The sequence below is a fragment of the Ailuropoda melanoleuca genome, chromosome 2 (assembly GCF_002007445.2).
Source record: "Ailuropoda melanoleuca isolate Jingjing chromosome 2, ASM200744v2, whole genome shotgun sequence".
NCBI lineage: Eukaryota > Metazoa > Chordata > Mammalia > Carnivora > Ursidae > Ailuropoda > Ailuropoda melanoleuca.
In genome coordinates this window covers 13,498,935-13,519,549 of record NC_048219.1, presented here as the reverse complement: position 1 = coordinate 13,519,549, position 20,615 = coordinate 13,498,935, and the positions used below count along the sequence as shown (strand labels likewise).

The window sequence follows — 20,615 nt, the reverse complement described above, 5'->3', positions numbered from 1 at the left end:
AAATCCTGTTAAGGGATTTTGACATTTCAGAAGCTTTCAGACAGGAAACATGTCTCCCAGGGAAGATTATTCAGCACTATTTGAAAAATGAAAAGTGAAAGTGAGAGTGAGATAGGGAGATTTAGGCTTTTTCCGAAGCTACAGACTGAATATGGAGTTTTCTTCCTTAGGCATTAATTGCTATCTGAATATTTGTTTATCTGTGTAATCTGAATGAGTCTGGTTTAACTAGATAAGATTAGACTATTGGGATTTTTGAGGTATTTTTAAATAGTGTTAAGATATTTGTTAGAATTTTTGCTCTGGCAGTCATTTTAATTTTCTCTTTGCTTTGGAAATGGTGTTGATTTACTTTTTAAGGTGATTTATATTCTCAGTTGATTTTTTTGTTCTTTCTCGAGATGACTCCTTAATTTTTATTGTAGCACTGGTGCTTCATATGTGCTTTTGTGTGTGTATAAGTAAAATAACATTTGTATTTTAGAGACATTTCAGGGCTTTGAAATCATGAACCTAAAGATAATGGCCATTGGCTTGATTCCTTCAGTTTCTTTGAAGGTTTGGTTTTTGCATTTCTAGTGCCTTCAGATGTATTTAACCGTGTTTTCAATTGTCAATGCTCAAATACATTCTCCAACTGAGATTGACCTTAATAAAATACGCCAATGGGTTTAGCATGGAGAGTGAAAGAGAATAATTAATACAGTTGCCCATTGAAGTCTTCTAAAAACAGTGATTAGTAAAATTATTCAATATAGTGATTGATAAACCTGTTTGTGGCTGCCTATATAATAGCAGTAAATTTCTGATGAGGTAATTTTTAACACTATTTTTTTCTTTGAGCAGATCATGACAAGATGTTTAAGATGAGTGAAAAAATCTTGCTCCTATGTGTCGGAGAGGCTGGAGACACTGTACAGTTTGCAGAATATATTCAGAAAAATGTGCAACTTTATAAGATGCGAAATGGTGGGTAATACTTGGAATGTAACTGTCATTGATTTGTCTTTAAGTACTCTCTACTGGCAATTCTACACATGAGCAGACCAGTGTGGTCATTTTTTTTTTTTGAATCTTCCTACTTTTAAAACTTTATCTAGACCCTCCTGATCCTAAAGATTTTCCGTAAAAATCCCAGAGCCAGAAAGGGAGCCATTAGAACACTGCTACTTGAGGGCCACCTTGGAGATGAACATGGCCGTATCAGACTTTGTAAGTATTTCAGAGGATGTTATTTGAGCTAAAGTATATCTGAACCTCAGAGCTAAAAGACCTCAGTTAAACTTGGTTTTACTATTTTTTTTTTTTTAATGTGACAAGTCACTTAGTCTCTTTGGGTCTTTATTTTCCTCACATCTAAAATGGGATAATAATAATATTAATGAATAATATGTAAAATGTTTATAAACTTAATGCTCTGTGTAATTTTGGGAGATTTACTGTCATAGAAGAGTTCTGCCTTGCCTTTCTGGTAGATTCTTGTTTAGGAAGATAATTAGGATTTTTGTGAGTTCCCTCGGGGGCTAATGAGCTCTAATCCTCGTTAGAGGATTCCTCACTAGGATTTCCTCATTAGAGAAAGCCTCACTATCAGATAATACTAGCCACTAGCTTTATGACCCAGGAAAGTTTATAGTGACACCCTAGCAGAAAAGACCTTACTTCTGTTATTACTTCATAGTTTAGTACACTTATTATTTTTTTTAAAAGATTTTATTTATTTATTTGACAGAGAGAGACAGCCAGTGAGAGAGGGAACACAAATGGGGGAGTGGGAGAGGAAGAAGCAGGCTCCTAGTGGAGAAGCCCGATGCAGGGCTTGATCCCAGGACCCCGGTATCACGCCCTGAGCCGAAGGCAGACGCTTAACGACTGCGCCGCCCAGGCGCCCCAGTTTAGTACACTTATACACAGCTCTGATACACTGTGAAACTGAGAAAGAACTTAATTTGAATATAATTATATACAATGGCTAGATGTGACCCATTTATACAGATGTTAGGCAGCAAATTGAGCATCATGCACTCAGTTCCATGAATGCTTTTGAGGGCCTCCTCTATCTTAAGCACTCTGGCTAGTACTACAGAGAATTCAAAGATGAGAAAAGAACCTAAAGCACGTGGCACTCAGGTTTAAGCAAGTTGAGAATATTTCAAGGATTATTTTTTAATGGTTCTCTACTTCATTTCTACATGGCAGGCGACAGATGCCAGTAATGTTTCTCAATTACAGTAGCTACAGCAATATTTCACTGTCCTGTCCTGGGAGAGGGAGGGAGAGTTAACAAGAGTTGAGAGGGTTGCTTGTTACATGGGTGTTAGGGTTTAAAGTCAGTGCACAAAACAAAAATCATGTATGATTAAAATGGCCTTTAAAATCTTTTAAATTACCTGTCAAGTGTAGTTTTGTGTATGTAACCCTACACAGTAATTCTTATGCATAGTAAAGGTCAAGAACTGAGGTAAAATAAGGGAAAGGAGGAAAAATCTCTATGTAAATAGGCATCAGACCTTTCTGCCTTTACAATAACTGTCAAATCCTTAGTGGTGTTTAGGGGATTAGGTGAAGAATTGAAAAGTATTCCTGCTTGTTCACAGTTGTTTGCATTATAATTTCATATGCAGTAATAGACTGGTTGTGAGGATGAAGTTGAATCAACTGTGAAGGCACCTGGCACAGACCCTGAAACATAGCTGCTGTTCAGTAAATATTTGTTAGAATTTTAATCTAAATCTTACCTGCTGTAACACTGGTGTTTGATAATAACTTAACCATGTGCTGTCTTTCCAAAGTTGCGTTTTCTGCATGGGTCTGCTCAGTTGTGGGTCGTTTGTGGCTTTTGACTCTAGTCCCATTTTACTGGAGGGGGTTAAGTTCCAGAGTGAGTGCATTATTAAACGCACATATGATGGCATTCCTCTGGGCTGTAGTTTTGTTGTCATTATAACTTTTTTTGAGAGGTTTTATGCTCGAGATACTCTATTTTTTAAAATGTTGTAGATAGTGATGGAAACATTTTTTCTGTTGCTCGTACTTTTGAAAATCATATTTAATAAAGTTATTTATTTTTTAAAAGAAAACCTTTAAAGTATGACCCTGAGGCCATCCTAACTTCTAGCCTCTCTTTTCCCAATATTCTTTTTAAATAAACTTTAAAAATCAGCACCTCGAGACCTCTTTCTTTTTTCCCCAATACCTAGGTATTTGTACCCCCTTCCTTCTATAGAGTAAACCACAGTCTGTTGATGAATGAACAGCTTACGCAAGGCTTGGTTCTGTTTGTGGCCAGGAATTACTGTCAGTGCTGACAAGCTATTTCACCACCGTTGCATGAGGAAAGGGACGAGGAGGATTGTACTCCTCTTTCTGTGTACTTTATGTACTCTGGGCGTACAGAGAGTGGAAGGATGTAAAAACAGGAGTAGTAGAATGATGTGGGATGCTGTTATTCCTTCTGCTTCACTTTAAGTATGACTGTTTATCTCTTGTACCAGGTTATGAACTGTCTCCCACAGCAGCAGCTAATTTCACACGACGAAACCTGGCTGATTGTCTTCGGAGTTGGGTAAGCAATCTAGCAAGCAGCCTTACATGAGAGCAGAAAAATCTGTGCTTATTCTGTATTCTTATTATACATTATATTATACATGTGTAGCATTTTTGCCCTTTTTTGGACTTCCTTAGCCCTTCTCCTTGGTACTTGTTCGTTCTTCAGTCTCTTTGGACTTGTTTTCTTTTTCTGCATAGTTGCTAATTAAAGCCTGAAGTGCAAATATACACTCCCAGGGAATTTGGATGGGGCACACCAATATGAAGGCCTGTGAAAGCCTTTAAAAATGTGTTTTCGAAGTGTTTTCATAGGAAACCATGTTCCTTAATTCCTGTGGCTGAAGGTTCTTACATGGTAGTGGAGGAGAAACTTTGAAAGTAACAATGCAAATTTCATCTTTTTTTTTTTTTAAGATTTTATTTATTTTTTTGAGAGAGAGAGAGTGAGAGAGAGAGATCACAAGCAGGTGGGTAGAGGGAGAAGCAGACTCCCTGCTGAGCAAGGAGCCTGATGCAGGACTTGATCCCACGACCCCGGGATCATGACCTGAGCCAAAGGCAGATGCTTAACTGACTGAGCCACCCAGGCGCCTGCACATTTCATCTTAAGATTATGTGTCTTTCTATGATTTTTCTTGCCAAAGCACACAGATTTATTCTTCTTTCCTTACTGCCAAGAAAGTTCATATGATTGCTAAAGGTGTGTATTATTCCCTTCCCACAGGGACTAAGTAAATGGAGCCTTATCATGTGACCTTACCCCCTGTGCCTGTTTACTCATCTGTGAAATCGAGATAACTTCCTAACCCCACAGGAGTGCTAGGAAAATGAATGCTTGTAAATAATAATATTTAACATTCATATGACTTTTGCCCAAAGCATTTTGCTTAATAATTTAATCTACTCACGATTCCACTGAGATATATAGTAGTTAATTCTCTATCACTGATATGGAATGAATGGCATAAAGTGGCAAAGGGACTAGCTCCAGGTCACACAGCAGGTCAGACAAAGTGACACTAATGCTGCCATAATTACTTGACCCTTCTGCCTTACATCAGCTTCTTGTTTTTTCGGTAGTGTTTCTAGAACATCAGTGCTATTCATATTTTTATTATGGTTTTAGTTTCATCTGCACTTGCTTAAGCTGAATTATGACAGAAATCTAAACAAGTACAGGTGTTTTTTTTTTAAAGTTACTTCAGAATGTTTCAATAAATAGAACCTCTTTTTCTCAGTGCTACCTTTGGCCCAGGGGCTTGTGCAATATAAGGGTCATGAGGTTTGAAGAGAAGCTAGAGATATTTTGGTGGGAAGGAGGAGACAGATTTACCTACATTGTTTTGATCTGGGTAACTGCTCTGTGAGAGAGGAAAATGGGTCAGATATGACCTTTCCTGCCACTCAGAAATTCCTGCGGTATTTGGGAAAGAGTATGCTGTGGCTTGCTGTGTAAAATATTCCTCTGACTTGTGAGGCAGAACTAGAATAAGAATTCCAGCTTTGGGCACAATGAAGACCTCGTCATAAATACAGCAGACATTAAAGGACTTCAGCTCCTTTTAGAATTGAGATAAGAGTGGCAGTGTGCTTCATGTAAATGCAGTGGGTTGGGTTAATCTCCTTGCAGAAATGTTTGATGTCTTAACAAATAAATATGCCTTGTAGACAGTGACATAGGGCTTTAGTAAATACTGACTACGTCTGCCTATGGTTCTGAGCCCAAACTCTGCTCCCCCACCCATCTATCCACTTAGATTGTTAGCTCTAAAATATGAGTTTATATTTTAGTCATCTTATTCTGGGGAGAAAGGTGATGATATTTTTTCAGTCTTCTAATTAATAAGTGTGAAGTCACTAGATTTGGTACAGTTATACAGTTACACCATTTGGCACATGAGACTTATTTCAGGTCAGCCAGTTACCATGTATAACTTTGTGTCTATAGCTCAAATTGTCTGATTTCTAATTTGGGGTGTGTGTGTGTGTGTGTGTGTGTGTGTGTGTGTGTGTGTTTGGGGGTGGTATTTGGTTGGGAGGACATTTATTTATTGCGGAGTATATAATGAATTTTTTGTAAACTGGTTCTTTAAGATGCAAGCATATTTAGCATTGCTGTTAAGCACTGTCTCTGGAATTAGACTGCCTGAGGTTTTGTTTAGTTTTTTAAAGATTTTATTTATTTATTTGAAAGAGAGAGAAGGAGCAGGGGTACGGGCAGAGGGGGAGGGAGAGGGACAAGCACATTCTGTGGTGAGCACGGAGTGGATGCGGGGCTCAATCTCATGACCTGGAGATCATGACTTGAGCTGAAGTCAAGAGTCAGAGTCAGATGCTTAACCAAGAGTAGGATGCTTAACTGACTGAGCCACCCAGGTGCCCCCTAGACTGCCTGAGTTTAAATCTTTGCTCACTGACTTACTGGCTGTGTGTCTTTGGACAGATTCTAAGCTTAATTTCTCTATTTATAAGATAATAGCACCTACTTTACAAAATTATTATAAATTAAATGAAGCAATCGTGCAAAGCTGTTAGCACAGTGTGTGGCACATATGACTAATAAATCACTTGCTTCTCTGCTGCCATTGCTGCTTGGTTGAAGAAGCAATTTAATAGATATAAGTTTTTTGTTTTTGTTTTTGTTTTTTTTTAATATTTTATTTATTTACTTGACAGAGATAGAGACAGCCAGTGAGAGAGGGAACACAAGCAGGGGGAGTGGGAGAGGAAGAAGCAGGCTCATAGCAGAGGAGCCTGATGTGGGGCTCGATCCCATAATGCCGGGATCACGCCCTGAGCCGAAGGCAGACGCTTAACCGCTGTGCCACCCAGGCGCCCCTAATAGATATAAGTTTTTTATGGGAGATTCTTCGTTGTGCTATTTTAGTTGAACTTATTTGCTGGTAAAGAGGATATAAAGAAGTATTGATATGGATAAGGAAGATGGAAGTAAAGCAAAATTGATGATTTATTATGTGCAAGGCTTTGTTCTAGATCAACACAGCCCAGTGTGGTAGCCACTAGTCATAAATGGCAATTAAAATTTTAAATTATTAAAATTAAATAGAATTTAAAATTTGGTTCCTAGGTGATAGTCTCTGGAACTTTGAATGAAAAGTAAACTTTTATTTCTATAAAAAAATTTGGTTCCCCCCAAAAAAGAAAATTTGGTTCCTCAGTCACATTAGCCACTTTTTAAGTGCTCGGTAGCCACATGTGGCTAATGGCTACTGTATTGGGCATTGCAGATATAGAACATTTTCATCATCATAGGTTCTCTTGAACAGTGCTATTATAGATAGTTATATATGTGACTTTATTTAATGCTTACTGTGACACCATAAGATGAATGTTATCCCCATTTTATTTATAAGCCTACGTAGACTGGTTAGTAATAAAGAGGTTAAGTATTTCTGTTATGTGTCCAAGTATACCAAAGACACATGTATAGCCTGTAAAAGTCTAAGGTAAGATTCTAAATTCAAATACCATATTCTTTCATACTGTCTCCTTAATTAGTTACTGGACTAATGTACAAATATGTTTGTGTGTTTGGGGAAGTATAAAATTTCCAGTTCCATTAAAGTGTCAACATCTCCATATAAGGGGCACCTGGGTGGCTCAGTGGTTGAGTGTCTGACTTGATTTTGGCTCAGGTTGTGATGTTGGGGTCGTGAGGTCCAGCCCTGCATCCATCTCCATGCATGGAGTCTACTTAGGGTTCTGTGTCTCCTCTCCCTTTGCCCCTCCCTCAGTTCCAGTGCACGCATGCACATGCATTCTCTCTCTCTCAAGTAATAAAATCTTAAAAAAAAAAGATCTCCATGTAGGATTATATAGATTAGGTATAAATATGTGCCCATTGTAAGCGTTCAGTAAATACTTGCTGAATAGGGGCATCTGGGTGGCTTGTTCGGTTAAGTGTCTCCCTTCGTCTCAGGTCATATCCCAGGGTCCCAGGATTGAGCCCTGCATTGGGCTCCCTGCTCAGCGGGGAGCCTGCTTCTCTTTCTCTGCAGCTCCCACTGCTTGTACTCTCTCTCAAATAAATAAATAAAATCTTAAATATATATATATATTTGCTGAATAAATGTCATGCAGTTGGTCCACAGATACCACTGAAAATGTTATTGTACGTTTATATATGGGAAGGGAATTTTATTAAAATATTTTTTTAAGATTTTATTTATTTTTTTGAGAGAGAGCGAGAGCACATGCGTGGGGGGAGGGACAGAGGGAAAGGGAGTGCAGACTCCCCACTGAGCACGGAGCATTGCAGGGCTTAGTCCCAGGACCCCAGGATCATGTGAGCCAAAGTCAGGTGCTTAACTGACTGAGCCACTCAGGCTCCCTTCATTAAAATATTTTTAATGAATGGATGTTACTTCACCATATACTATGAAATTAAAGATGAAATCAGCAGGAAGAGATGGAAAAAAACACACAGAATGGGGGAAAAATCAAGAGGCTTCATTCTAGTTTTAATTTAGATGTATGTGTACATTAGTTGATCTCCCCTCTCATTATACCCCAAGAAGCAGGAAAAGGGCTTATTAGGCTTTTTGCTATGGGTTTGACTTCCCAGTTTTGATTATTTATGAGGCTTTTTTGAGCATGGGTTTTGGAGTCACATATATTAGAGTTCTAGGCTGTTCTCTCATATGTACTAGTTTCTGTGATCTTCACTAAGTCACTTAATGTTTGCTGAGCCTCACTTTCTTCATCTGTTAGGAAGGAAGGAGTGATCAAATGTGGCAAATTACAAGAACTGAGAATTAACCATTGGTTTAATAAAATATATTTTGAATAAGTGAATGATACCTCCCTGAAAATAGTCAGTCTTGTCTTTTTGTCTTTTCTTTTCTTTTCTTTTTTTTTCCTTTCCTTTCCTTTCCTTTCCTTTTCTTTTCTTTCTTTTCTCTTTTCTTTTTTTTCTTTTCTTTCTTTCTTTCTTCTTTCTCTTTTCTGTTCTTTTCTTTCTTGATTTTATTTATTTATTTGATAGAGAGACAGACAGCCAGCAAGAGAGGGAACACAAGCAGGGGGAGTGGGAGAGGAAGAAGCAGGCTCCCAGCGGAGGAGCCCGATGTGGGGCTTGATCCCAAGACCCTGGGATCACGCCCTGAGCTGAAGGCAGACGCTTAACGACTGAGCAACCCAGGCGCCCCTGAAAATAGTATTTAATAATGACTTCATCATTAAGAACATGATATCTGGATTTTTAATAGGATTATTTTGAAAATTTTGTAATGGCTTATAGGCATAGTTTGCATGATGCTTATTTAAATTCTCCTTATGATTTGATTAATGGGCTATAGAAGAGAGAGTGGTAAGTAATGGGGCTATTTCTTGCTTGAAATGAATTAGGTGGCATGTTTGGTATAGTATTTGAATGCCCTAAGATTATCTGTTACTGTCCACCCAGATCTCCCATTTCTCGTATGTGGAGACTGAGATATGAGCCAGCCAAATCTGATATCCTTGGGGAATGTGGCACAGCAAGGCTTAGAGTAGAATGCTGCCCTCCATGGTATGTAATCTTCAGGGCTTTACTACTGCTACTTACTGGCCAAAGTGTTCTCATAGAACCTTTTCTGCCAAGTACTTGGGGAGCCTTTGGTAATTTATTTATTTTTTATAGGGCTCTACTTGTTATTGCTTAGCACCTAAAAAATGGAAATAACGAATTGGAAAACTGTCAGCCAGCCTAGTGTGGTGGTTTTCAAACTTTATTCCATGAAGCTGCCGCAGGAGAGTCACCAAGGAAGACCAGTGTGGTGAATTTCAGCACAACTTTTATCTATTTTATATATTGGAATTCCATGTAAGATTTTATTTGCAAAAAACAGCTTCACGATCCCCTTCCTGCCAAAGTTTGGAAACCAGTGGTGTAATTGGAAGAGCCCTATTTCAGGAAGTTTTAGCACCAGCTCTCTTGTGAGTTGTTGAAAAAAACGTTGGAAGAAAGAGAGAATTTGATTGGATAATTTCTATGGTTTCTTCTAGTCCCCAAATAGTATAATTTAAAGATCTGATATCAAGACCATAACCAGACTTGAATTTACTTTTTTCAGGGAAAGGTAAAAAATGTGTCGGAAAGAATTTCAGGTATTAGTCATTTTTGGAAGTGACCATGACATTTCCCAACACTCTGGCCTGACTTTGAGTGTGTTTTGTTTGGCTTATAGTAGGCATGGCTAGTGTGGTCTTGTCCTAGAAGAATCCTGGTGCTTTGAGCCCCTAATCTGACCACTAGGGTTATTGTCCTCTTGCCTTTGGTGGCTGGCACAAAGACATCATCTGTTTAGGGGCACCTGGGTGGCACAGCGGTTAAGCGTCTGCCTTTGGCTCAGGGCGTGATCCCAGCGTTATGGGATCGAGCCCCACATCAGGCTCCTCCGCTATGAGCCTGCTTCTTCCTCTCCCACTCCCCCTGCTTGTGTTCCCTCTCTCGCTGGCTGTCTCTATCTCTGTCAAATAAATAAATAAAATCTTAAAAAAAAAAAAAGACATCATCTGTTTATTGTAATGAGTGAGGTCATGTGACATGGTAAGCAGATGGCCCTGGTGAAACCTTGACTTTGCAGGTCTTGTCCTATAAACACGACCAACCATTTGTTACATATGATTAAAATATCACTAACAAGGGTAATTTCACATGCTTTTTGGCGAATGTGGTTAGCAGGATGTGACATGACACAGCACTACCTTTTTCCTCCATGTGCCATCTCCCTTGAGGCCTTGTCTCCCTTGCTCACCCCCGTCTCACCCATGCCCTGGCTTGCCTTCCAGCTCACCTGCTCCAGATGGGCAGCACAGTGGGAGGACACTGGCAAAGGCAGATGTGTTTATTTTCCGGAGACAAAATGTTTTGCTGCCACAGATGGCAGTGCCTTTGAGCAAATGGCAGCCTTTGACACCACTGCCACACAGCCTGGGCATCTTGACAGACAGAGCTGGCTTACTTTTGGTGATGGGGAAATTGAAGAAAAAAAAAAATCAAGATGTTCATCTTGAAACTTATGGAATTTCAGTGCAAGCAGCAGTTCTTTTAGACCTGGAGAACAGTTCTTTCCCACCAGACTTCAGTCAGCTAGTCAGCTAATTAGATTTTCATGATGGGCCAAGAGTTATATGTCTGTTAATTATTTGTTTCCTAGCCCGAATAGCACGTACAGTAAAAACTGAAAACATCTGGCTATATTGAGATGGATATTCAGTGGTACTGTAAAACACATGTGCATCCCAGGTCACATCTCACAGGAGTCTCTTAGGATTGGAGGTGTCTCATGTCTGCCCCGTTGGAGATAACGCTGTTCTATTTTTAGTGGTCATTTTGATTATCCAGTGGCCCAGTGACAGATATGCCTTCAAGTTGAGATGTCTTAATTAATATAACAACACTTTGTGCTTATAGTGTTTTCCTACTAAGAATAAGAATTCTGACAGCTGCCCTTTAAAGCAGTTTGCTTATACAGTCATCAGGGCTTGACTAAGTCCATTAGGAAGACAAAGACTTGGATGTTGAATCTTTGTACTTACTCATCTTCTAAGAAAAGAATGGCTTAAGAAGATCCTTCTTTGAAAGTTACTGGCTTTATCAGGAATCCTTTTTTTTTTTTTTTAAATATGTGCTGTTTTTCCCAGCCCTAGTGCTGATAGAGTTAGGAGCTTGCAGGTGTAAAGTCCTCCTCCCTCCTCCTCCCCATCTCTCTCCAGGGGGTTGTATGTGAGAAGGTGTTGCTTTCTCACTCAGAGAGCATATATGTGCTACCCTGTTGGATGCCTGCTGTGAGCAGAGAGAACCCCTGTTCTGGTTGAATGGAATGAGCTTATTGGGTAGCTGGGATTGTGCAACCCCATAATGCCAACTTTTCACTTAAAGCATCTTTCCTACCCACAATGGGGTTGAAGGTAATTGGTCTAAATTCATATTGTTTTGAAACTTGTATACTGAAAATTAGGCGATTTCCTATTAAGGCCTGGTTTAAGCCAGGAGCAGCAGAGTACTCTATCTGCTTAGTAAAAACATGCTTTTATTTTGAAAATGTTTACCATTAGAAGTACAGGTTTACCCTACCTTTTAGGATTGCTTTAAATCTGGCCTGTGTGGGCATTCCCTCACACATACTCACAGATACAAAGAGACATATACTCTGATGTCTTGATGCCTCTTCCTGTGCCCCCCATCCCCCCAACCACCCACAGTCCCTAATGCCTTTGTTTTTATTTTTTTTAAATTTTAATTCCAGTATAGTTAACATACAGTGTTATATTAGTTTCAAGTATACAATATATGATCTCTTTTTTTATCCTGGCCCAGGATCATGCAGGCATATGAATTCAGGGGCTGATCCCACAAATTCCGTGGGGTTTTCCTGCACTCTCCCCAAAAACAGTTATCTAAAGTGAAGGACAGTGGGAAGTTTTTGGTTTTTTTTTTAAGATTTTATTTATTTGAGAGAGAAAGCACACACAAGTGGGGGTGGGGGTAAAGGGAGAAACAGACTCCCCGCTGAGCAGGGAGCCCCACGTGGGGCTTGATCCCAGGACCCTGAGATCATGACCTGAGCTGAAGGCAGACACTTAACTGAGCTACCCAGGCACCCCGGACAGTGGGAAGTTTTTGAAGGGCGAAGGAGTTCACCGTTCTGTGTTTTTTTTTTTTTTTAAAGATTTTATTTATTTACTCGACAGAGATAGAGACAGCCAGCGAGAGAGGGAACACAAGCAGGGGGAGTGGGAGAGAAAGAAGCAGGCTCTCAGCAGAGGAGCCTGATGTGGGGCTCAATCCCATAACGGCCAGGATCACGCCCTGAGCCGATGGCAGACGCTTAACCGCTGTGCCACCCAGACGCCCCCACCGTTCTGTTTTTTAACCTAGGAGATAGTTACATGTATACTCATTTTATTCATTAAGCTGTGGTGTATATTTTATGTACCTTTATATGTATGTGTTATTTCACAAAAAAAAAAAAGTTTAAGCAAATAAAAAGAAGGGTAAAAGGGCAAGAAAGCATAACACATTTTTTGAAAAGTTGAAGAAAATAAATCTGTTCAGATTTACCATTGCTTTGGAGAGTAGACCATAGAGCAAATAGGATTGATTAGTTCGGAAAGAAAAAAGGCAGGGAGAGGAAATAATGATCTCTGAGTCTTTATAAACTGAAGTAACCTGCCAAAACTCTGTGTTGTCTTTCTGATGCCTCCTCATGTGTGCAGTTGTTTATAGCTGAGAAGTTCCACAGGTGCTGATGGTCATCCGTTCAGTAAATCTACGGCCTGCATTGTCCTTGGGGCTGAGGAAACAGGTGCAGAGCTCAGTGAGTGCCTTTAGCTGGAGAAATTGCACTGCAGAGTGACAAGTGCCGCAGTGGCCATACAGATAGATAGATGCTCTGGAAACAGAACCTAACCTGAGTCTAAAAAGAACCAGCTGTCATTAAGGCAAAGGTGAAGCAAAAAAAAAACCGAGAAGCACAGATCAGAGAGGTGTGTTAGAGTGTGTTAAGTTGGCACAGGGGTTTTCTAAGATGTTTGGAGCGGGGACAAATAGTTCCTCCTAATGTTTTAGTGTTTTAACCAGTTGGATACTGTATATAAATTAGGGCTCCACTGATTGAAAAACAAATATAAATACACAACTCTATGTGGTTTTTACTATGTATTCTACATATATAAAATTCACAATCTATGTAGTTTGTTAAATATAGCTGAGATTTTTAGGGGAATGGAAGAGATTGAAATGAGAGAGGTAGTCCATGTTATGAAGACTTTGATGAAAAAATGCTAAAGCAGTGGAACTCTCTGGAAGCTTGTTGACTAGGAGGGGGTTAACATGATCAGATGAGATTTGGTTAGACCATTGGCTCCTCTTTGATGAAGTGTTTGGGGAAAGGAAAGAGAAGCAGGGAGACCAATGAGGAGCTTCCATGTCAATTGAAGAGGTAAGAGTAACTTGCGTTGAACCTCAGCTACGAATGGGGAGCACTGTGTTCTAATAGAAGGGCTCCTAAACACTCTTCTCCCCAGAATTTCCTTAGTATTCTATATCTGGTTGCCGTGGACATCCAGAAACATACACAATCATGTGTAGTCCTAAATAGTCTTTCCCAGCAGACTTATTTATTAACTCAGGAAGGTGAATCAGCTCTGATGTTCGATGTCCATAGATATTCATGGGCATGCTTAGCATGTACAACCCAGTATCTGCCTTGTAGTGTACGAAGCATGGCTTCTGCACTTGAATTTTTGAGAACTAACTTAACGGTATATGGAATCTTAAATTTTCCCTGGAAACTGCCAGCTCATGAAAAAATTCAAGTGGCCTTGTCGCAGACATGGTGTTGTTGGTTTTACCATTGCACAATCAGCAATTTTATTTTGATGTTATTTGGGAGAAAGCAGTATTTTTGATTAGCAAGTAAAATTAATGTAGAAAACAAATACCGTGTTAACTAGTTGGTATAATAAGGCATCTGTGCCATGTTGCATTTCAACTCATTAAATTTCTAAACTTCTAATTACGATAAGATTACAACTTTAATAGAACTGTTCAAACGTGGGGTTAGTGATGGCTTTAGAGAAGTAAAATTTACAGAAATTTTGGAATTATTGAAGAACTTTAAAAACTAGTTTTGCTAAAAATTGAAATATGCACAATGTTCAATTTTTTTGCTCCTAAAATTCAGATTCAGTTGACATTTATTGGGCACCTACCACTTACTGGGTCTTCTTTCAGAAACTTGAACGCAGAATAGCACTGTTTGTTCCTCACAGCTGTCGGGCAGGCAATACCATCCCCATATTCAGATGGGGCACTTGCAGCTCCAGGGCCAAATGACTATCTCAAGTAACAAATGTAAAGTGATAAAGCCACATTTGATCTTGGGTCTTCATTGCTTTTTTCACAAAAATACATCTCTGTCTTAGATTTATAGCATTTAAAATCATAGTTTATTCAAATAATAATTTAAAACGTGTTTGCTTTTAAAGTTTAAAACATTGGTTGTAATTGCAGTAACATTGCTGAACTTAAGTTCAAGAACTCAGCCAATGTAAGAATTGTTGCCAATGTGTTAAGCAAAACATTTGACATGAGCTCTTCATTGTAAAGGAAAGTGAGGACAGTTCTTGTATTCTGATGATTTCACATCTGCCAGCATCAAATAGGTACACCAAATAGACTTTCCGAGAAGGACCTACGGCAGAGAAAAAGGAAAATCTTGGTTAGACAGTCTCATTTTCAGGGTAATGCTTTTGTTTTGTCTTGGGCCTCTAAAAATCAAAGGTTTGCTTGTTTCTGTATTTCTCAAATTAGTGTGGGAATCTATAAATATGGGCCACTTTGTTTTTTAGTGCTATAAGATAAATGTATCCGAAACAGAGAAAAGGCAAATCAGGCAGTCAGTTTAATTTAACTTCCTTGTTGTGAAGCTCAGTATAGTAGTCTGATCGGTTTTAAACTCCTAGTTTTTTTTCAGTCAGAGGATTAGGAGGAAACTCTTCCCAACTTCCAACTTCATACCTCCTTTTTTTCCCCCACTCAAGTGGAAACACTGGATAGCAGAGCTGGTCCCAGCTTGTGATCATAAAAGAAAGTCCAGTTTCTTCTCAGCTCCCCAGAACGTCTCTCTTAAACTTAGCAGTGCACGGTTTTCGAGATCAGCTTCTGCTTCATATGTCGCCTTCCACTGTTGACCTGCCTCACCCTTGTCACACTGGCTTTCTCCACTTCATGCCCAGTCACTCGTACTCCCCAGCCTGCTGTGTGTTCTTTCTCGTCTCTCCGCTTTTGCTGACCCTGCCACTTTACCAGTCATTCATGCCTGAATGTACTTGCACGTCTCCAAATGGCTAACTTTTAATTGCTGGTTAAGACTCAGTTCAGCATTTTCAGGGAAACCTTCTCTGTACTACTCCCCCCCTCCCCCGTCAAACACACACAAGTCACCCTCAACTTTGTGGTCTCATGGCAACCTAGGAATAGCTCTGCCAGTGTGCTGTTGTAATTGTTCACTATCTTTCTTCCACATGCGAACACGGGAATGAGTGTTTGTGGAAATGAAACCTCCTAACCGGCTCGTTCTTCATGCAGACTCTTAACTTGGGTTGTACACTCTTTTCTCTTTCCAGATGCCTCTGGATAGCTCAACTTAAGCTCGTGATCCAAATGAGTTTTTACATTTGTTCTACCGTCTTTCCCCTTATTGAGAGCCTTAACTCCTCTTTCTCCCTCATCTTCTATTCTTCTAGTTATTAATCCCTGTCAATTCTACCTTCTATAAATATGTCTCATATTCCATTTCTCCCCTTCCATCCCTACTGCTTCTGCAGTGTCCTATGACATGAAAAAAGCTTGACTCAGCAGGCGAATAGGAGTGATTTTCACTGGCTCCTCTTTGGTTTACATGGTGAAGTTCATATTCTTTAGGAAGCCAGTGACCGTATCATCCCAGTTCCTCTGCTTCCTGCTGAAATCACCTAATTCACTAGTTAAACATGTTCCCATATTCACCAGCATCCATGGTAAATGCTAAGTAGTATCTTTTGAATTTAAAATAAAGTCAGTAGAGCATGTAACTCTTGATCTTGGTGTTATGAGTTCGAGCCCCATGTTGGGTGTAGAGATTACTTTAAAAAGTAAAATCTTTTAAAAATAATAATAAAATAAAATATAGTCACATTTTAAATGCAAAAGTGAAGTTGGTTGGGGTATCTGCCCATTTCATAATTACCCTATGTTCTGGTCTCAGCTCTTGCAGGATTTGGTTGAAGCCCTTTATAAATTGTGTACATTTATACTTAAGGCATAATTACCATTATTATTTAGAAAAGGAGATTAATGGGTTTCCTTAAAAAGGACTGTGTTGGAGAGGTTTAAAGTCAGAATACAGATGACCTATATTGTTTAGGTGCTAGGGAAAGCTGTTCTTCCCCAGCCCCATCTGTAGAACCTTCACATAGGTTGTGAAGACAGTTGGAAGTTGCTGAAATCTCTGAGTTTTTTTTTTAAGTGTTTGATACAATGAACATTGCAATTCTAATATAGGTACAAAGTCCTTTAATTAAAAATTAAAATTAAAAATTAAAATTAAACAATAAAACAGTTAAAAATTGACATTGAAATTTTGTATTTATTAGAGAGGGGGGAGCATAGGCGTGTTGCGGGGGGCAAGGAGGGGCAGAGGGAGAGAGAGAAAATCTCAAGCAGACTCCCCACTGAGCACGGAGCCTGATGCAGGAACCCTGAGATCTTGACTGGAGCTGAAATCAAGAGTTGGACATTCAGCCGACTGAGCCACCCAAGTGCTCTGACACTGAAATTTTAAAATTATGCCATCAAACCCATGCAAAGCAGGTAGCTAGTGAATTCTGTTGATTATTGGAAACAAGCTCTTGATTCAGAGTTCAGAGCATCAGTATAAGGAAATGATAACTGATCCATTTTGTTTATTAATTTGTAAAATTGGGCATTGGCAAAGCAGTTATGGTATTGGTATCTGCTTATCACCACAGGTATTTATTGAGTACTTACTACATATTTTATATAGTTTTAGACCCTTTGGGGGAGTCATGTGGTCTGACATTAAACCTGCCCTTTTAAAACTTAAAATATTGGTCATGTAAGATGTGGTAAGTGAAACAGAGAACAATAGATACTGATATGCAAAATAGTATATCCTGAAATATTTGAGTGTTAAACTGACATTTACATATTGAATCATACTTTCACACTAATTTCCATTTTGTGGAGGCAGCATGGTTTCCTAGAAAAGCACACAAGACTTGGAATCAGAAGCCTAAATACTGGTCCTGACACTAGCTCTGTGGCTTAGGGCACATCACTGTCCCTTCTTTGAACTTGAGTCCCCACATTTGTAAAAGGGTTGTTGGATAAACTAGTTGAGCTTTCTTCTAATTCTGTAAACTGCATTTTTGTGAAATACTCTCAGTGCCAAAAGATGGGATTTTCGGAAGCTTTGACAGTCAACTGGGGTAAAACAAATAGCATGCACTGTCCCTTCAGAGCCCAGTCCCTGTTTCGTGTGTTTAGAAGTCTACTTATTGAAGCACTGTCGTCACTAGACAAACTCCTTTGTCCTGTTGGTGGTTCTGCGTCTCCTTCCAGATTACTGTAGGAATGGAAGTATGCTTCACACACTGCTTAACGTGCCAAGGTACAGCACAGTGCAAAAGAAACCGCACCTCCAAAGCACCTCACTCCTAGTGGCATCGTCCTATTCAATTAGAGGTGGCAAAGGCTGGCCTGACTCCAAAAGAAGACTGTCAATTCCTCTCTTTTTCTGTGTCCACGCTCGGCGGGATGCTTCCTCACGCCCACCTCTCTCCCCCTTGCTGTGACTTTGGCTTCCGCCAGATGTCACACCGCTGCTTGTCACCGCCCAGACTCTCGTCGCTGATTTTGTTGTTTCAGTGTATTTATCACAACTGTTCTCTTCAGCTGTAAAATTTATGGAATTTCACACTCTTCTTAATCACTACAGTGTTTCTTTTTCATGAGAGAGGGAATATACAAGGAGTTGTACGTACAAGGGTTGGAAGGGGGGAAACGCTCCACCTAACTTGAGGAAAGTTTATATGTTTGTACCATCCCACGCCCAAATACACAAAGTGGAACTGAGCTCAGTTCTACAGGGCACAGGTATTAGGAAGTCCATTTCAGGGGCGCCTGGGTGGCACAGCGGTTAAGCGTCTGCCTTCGGCTCAGGGCGTGATCCCGGCGTTATGGGATCGAGCCCCACATCAGGCTCCTCTGCTGTGAGCCTGCTTCTTCCTCTCCCACTCCCCCTGCTTGTGTTCCCTCTCTCGCTGGCTTTCTCTCTCTGTGTCAAATAAATAAATAAAATCTTAAAAATAAAAAAAAAAAAGTCCATTTCAATCCCAGGGAGAACTGCTTCGCAAGAGATGTGCTTATTGGCTAATTTCCCTGGCTTAAATTTTATCCCTTTTCTCAACCAAAAAAGGGGGTCTTTTGGTTGGTTCTTAGTGGGACATCTCGATATTATTATCTAGTCAGATCTGTTAATAATACAGCCAGATCCTAAAAGTGCTAGTCGTGATGGTGATTATGGTAATAATAAGTAATCTGTATTATTACTGTGTAACAGGCATTTGCATTGGACACTTTACATTTACTGTTATTATCCCTGTTGTATAGGTGAAGAAATCTCAAAATGACTTAAAGTTCTCCACTTTAAAATAACCTTATGTCATGTATTGGCAGGGGTGCAGAAGAGGGAGAGAGTGAATCTTAAGCAGGCTCCTCACCCAGTGTGGAGCCAGTCACTAGGCTTGATCTCAACAACCCTGAGATCATGACCTGGGCTGAAATCAAGAGTCAGACACTTAACCGACTGAGCCACCCAGGCGCCTCCCGTGTATTTTTTTAAGATTTTATTTATTTATGTGAGAATGAGAGAGCATGAGCCCGGGGAGGGGCAGAGGGAGAAGAATAAATAGACTTCCCGCTGAGCAGAGAGCCGGACGCTACGGGCTCCATCCCAGGACCCTGTGATCATGACCTGAACTGAAGTCAAAAGTCAGACGCTTAGCCAGCTGAGCCACCCAGGCTCCCCATTGTGTATTTTTTTTTTAAGGGAGGAAAAGATAGCACATTTGTCATTTGTCTAGTGTTGCCCACCCCCCACTTGTAAAAAGAGGCGAAATTTTGGTGGTACCTTGTTTTAGAAGCTAAAATTCATTTTGAGTTACCAGGATGGTTCATTTAAATTTTTTCTTCGTGTATCAATTAGATACAACTTTAAATCTAAGCATTTTGCACTGCAAACCGTTGATGGTGATTGTCAAGGCTATTGGGCAGAAGAGTGTCTCATCTAAATGTTTGGATTCATTTATTGGTCATCTGGATGTTTAGGTTAGTTCAAAATTGTATATAATATTCAGTCGTAGCCTTTGTTGTGAAGGATGCCTTGACATAGAAGATACAGTTCCTTGCCGTGGGGATGTCATAACTTTGTTTCATTACCTAGACTTGCTATCCAAATAATTAGAATAATGGTGGCAGCCAAAGACTAGGATTATATCATGCACAGAACAAAGATTACTTTGTAAAGAATAGAGATTTCCTAGCAAATCTGTGATGATTGATTAGTGTTCCCATTACACCGGAATAATTGGCAGATTCTCACAGGGAATACTGATCATGGGATAGAATGGAACTGATGAAAAAGTAGCTAGAAAGTGAGGCCTGGCACTCAGGTGGACATATCCATAGTGGCAGAAACAGCATGAAAATACTTAATAAATAAGTAAATGGTATTTACTCTCCCAAGTCTGCATGTAGGGTTTGTTTTTGTTTTTGTATTTTCAGGCTTCCGGAAAATCTCTGGGTCTCCAGGCCTGTGATCAATCTCAAGATAGGTTAGGGTAGGCTGACTGTGAAGTGGATGTGCTCTAAGTTAAGATGCTTATGAATGTCTTTGACAGTGAATACAATCACCTTAAGGCCCCCGAAAAGCATCTGGGAAGGGGAGAGGACGAAACTGTCATTTACTGCGTTTCTCCCGTGTGTCAGGCAGTGTGCTAGGCACTTGTTATTATTGTCCTTCCATGTCCCTTTATGAAGACATATATGAAGAATTACATTTCGGTGCTAGGAGTAGGTGGGCTTTTCCTGAGTACTTGCCCTGTGTATTTCATGGGCACTGTGAACTTCATAGGTGATTGTTTCTCTAGTAATAATTTTAGCATTTTTCGAGTCTTTACTGTGTCTTAGGCACTATGCTTTTGTTTATATGCATTATCTCTTTGAATCTTCACTGTAGCTCTTTTGTGTAGGTATTAGCCCATGTTTTTAGTGAGAACACTAAAATTCAGCGAAGTCAGTAGCTTTTCTAAGGCCACACATTAGTAAGACAGTCAGATTTCAAACTCAAGTCTAAGTGCATAGTGTAACCCAGCTTTTTTTCCCCCTAAGATACTTATTTATGCTGTTATTCTCCCTTCATTCAATCCTAAATGCCTGACCAATAGCCTCAATTTTTCTGTACTTAGCAGCCCATGTCTAAAGGGAGGTAGAAAGA

The 20,615-nt window shown here is 39.7% G+C and overlaps 1 protein-coding gene across 2 annotated transcripts in view; it reads left to right on the top strand.

The window, feature by feature from the left end:
* PSMB2 (proteasome 20S subunit beta 2) overlaps nucleotides 1–20,615 on the top strand; it is a 36,095-nt gene that overhangs the window by 4,683 nt on the left and 10,797 nt on the right. For both annotated transcript variants that reach the window (XM_011222220.2, XM_002917129.4), the window contains exons 2-3: nucleotides 847–969; nucleotides 3,495–3,565. In XM_011222220.2, the coding sequence (XP_011220522.1) occupies nucleotides 847–969; nucleotides 3,495–3,565 (194 nt within the window). The remainder of the gene's footprint in view (nucleotides 1–846; nucleotides 970–3,494; nucleotides 3,566–20,615) is intronic.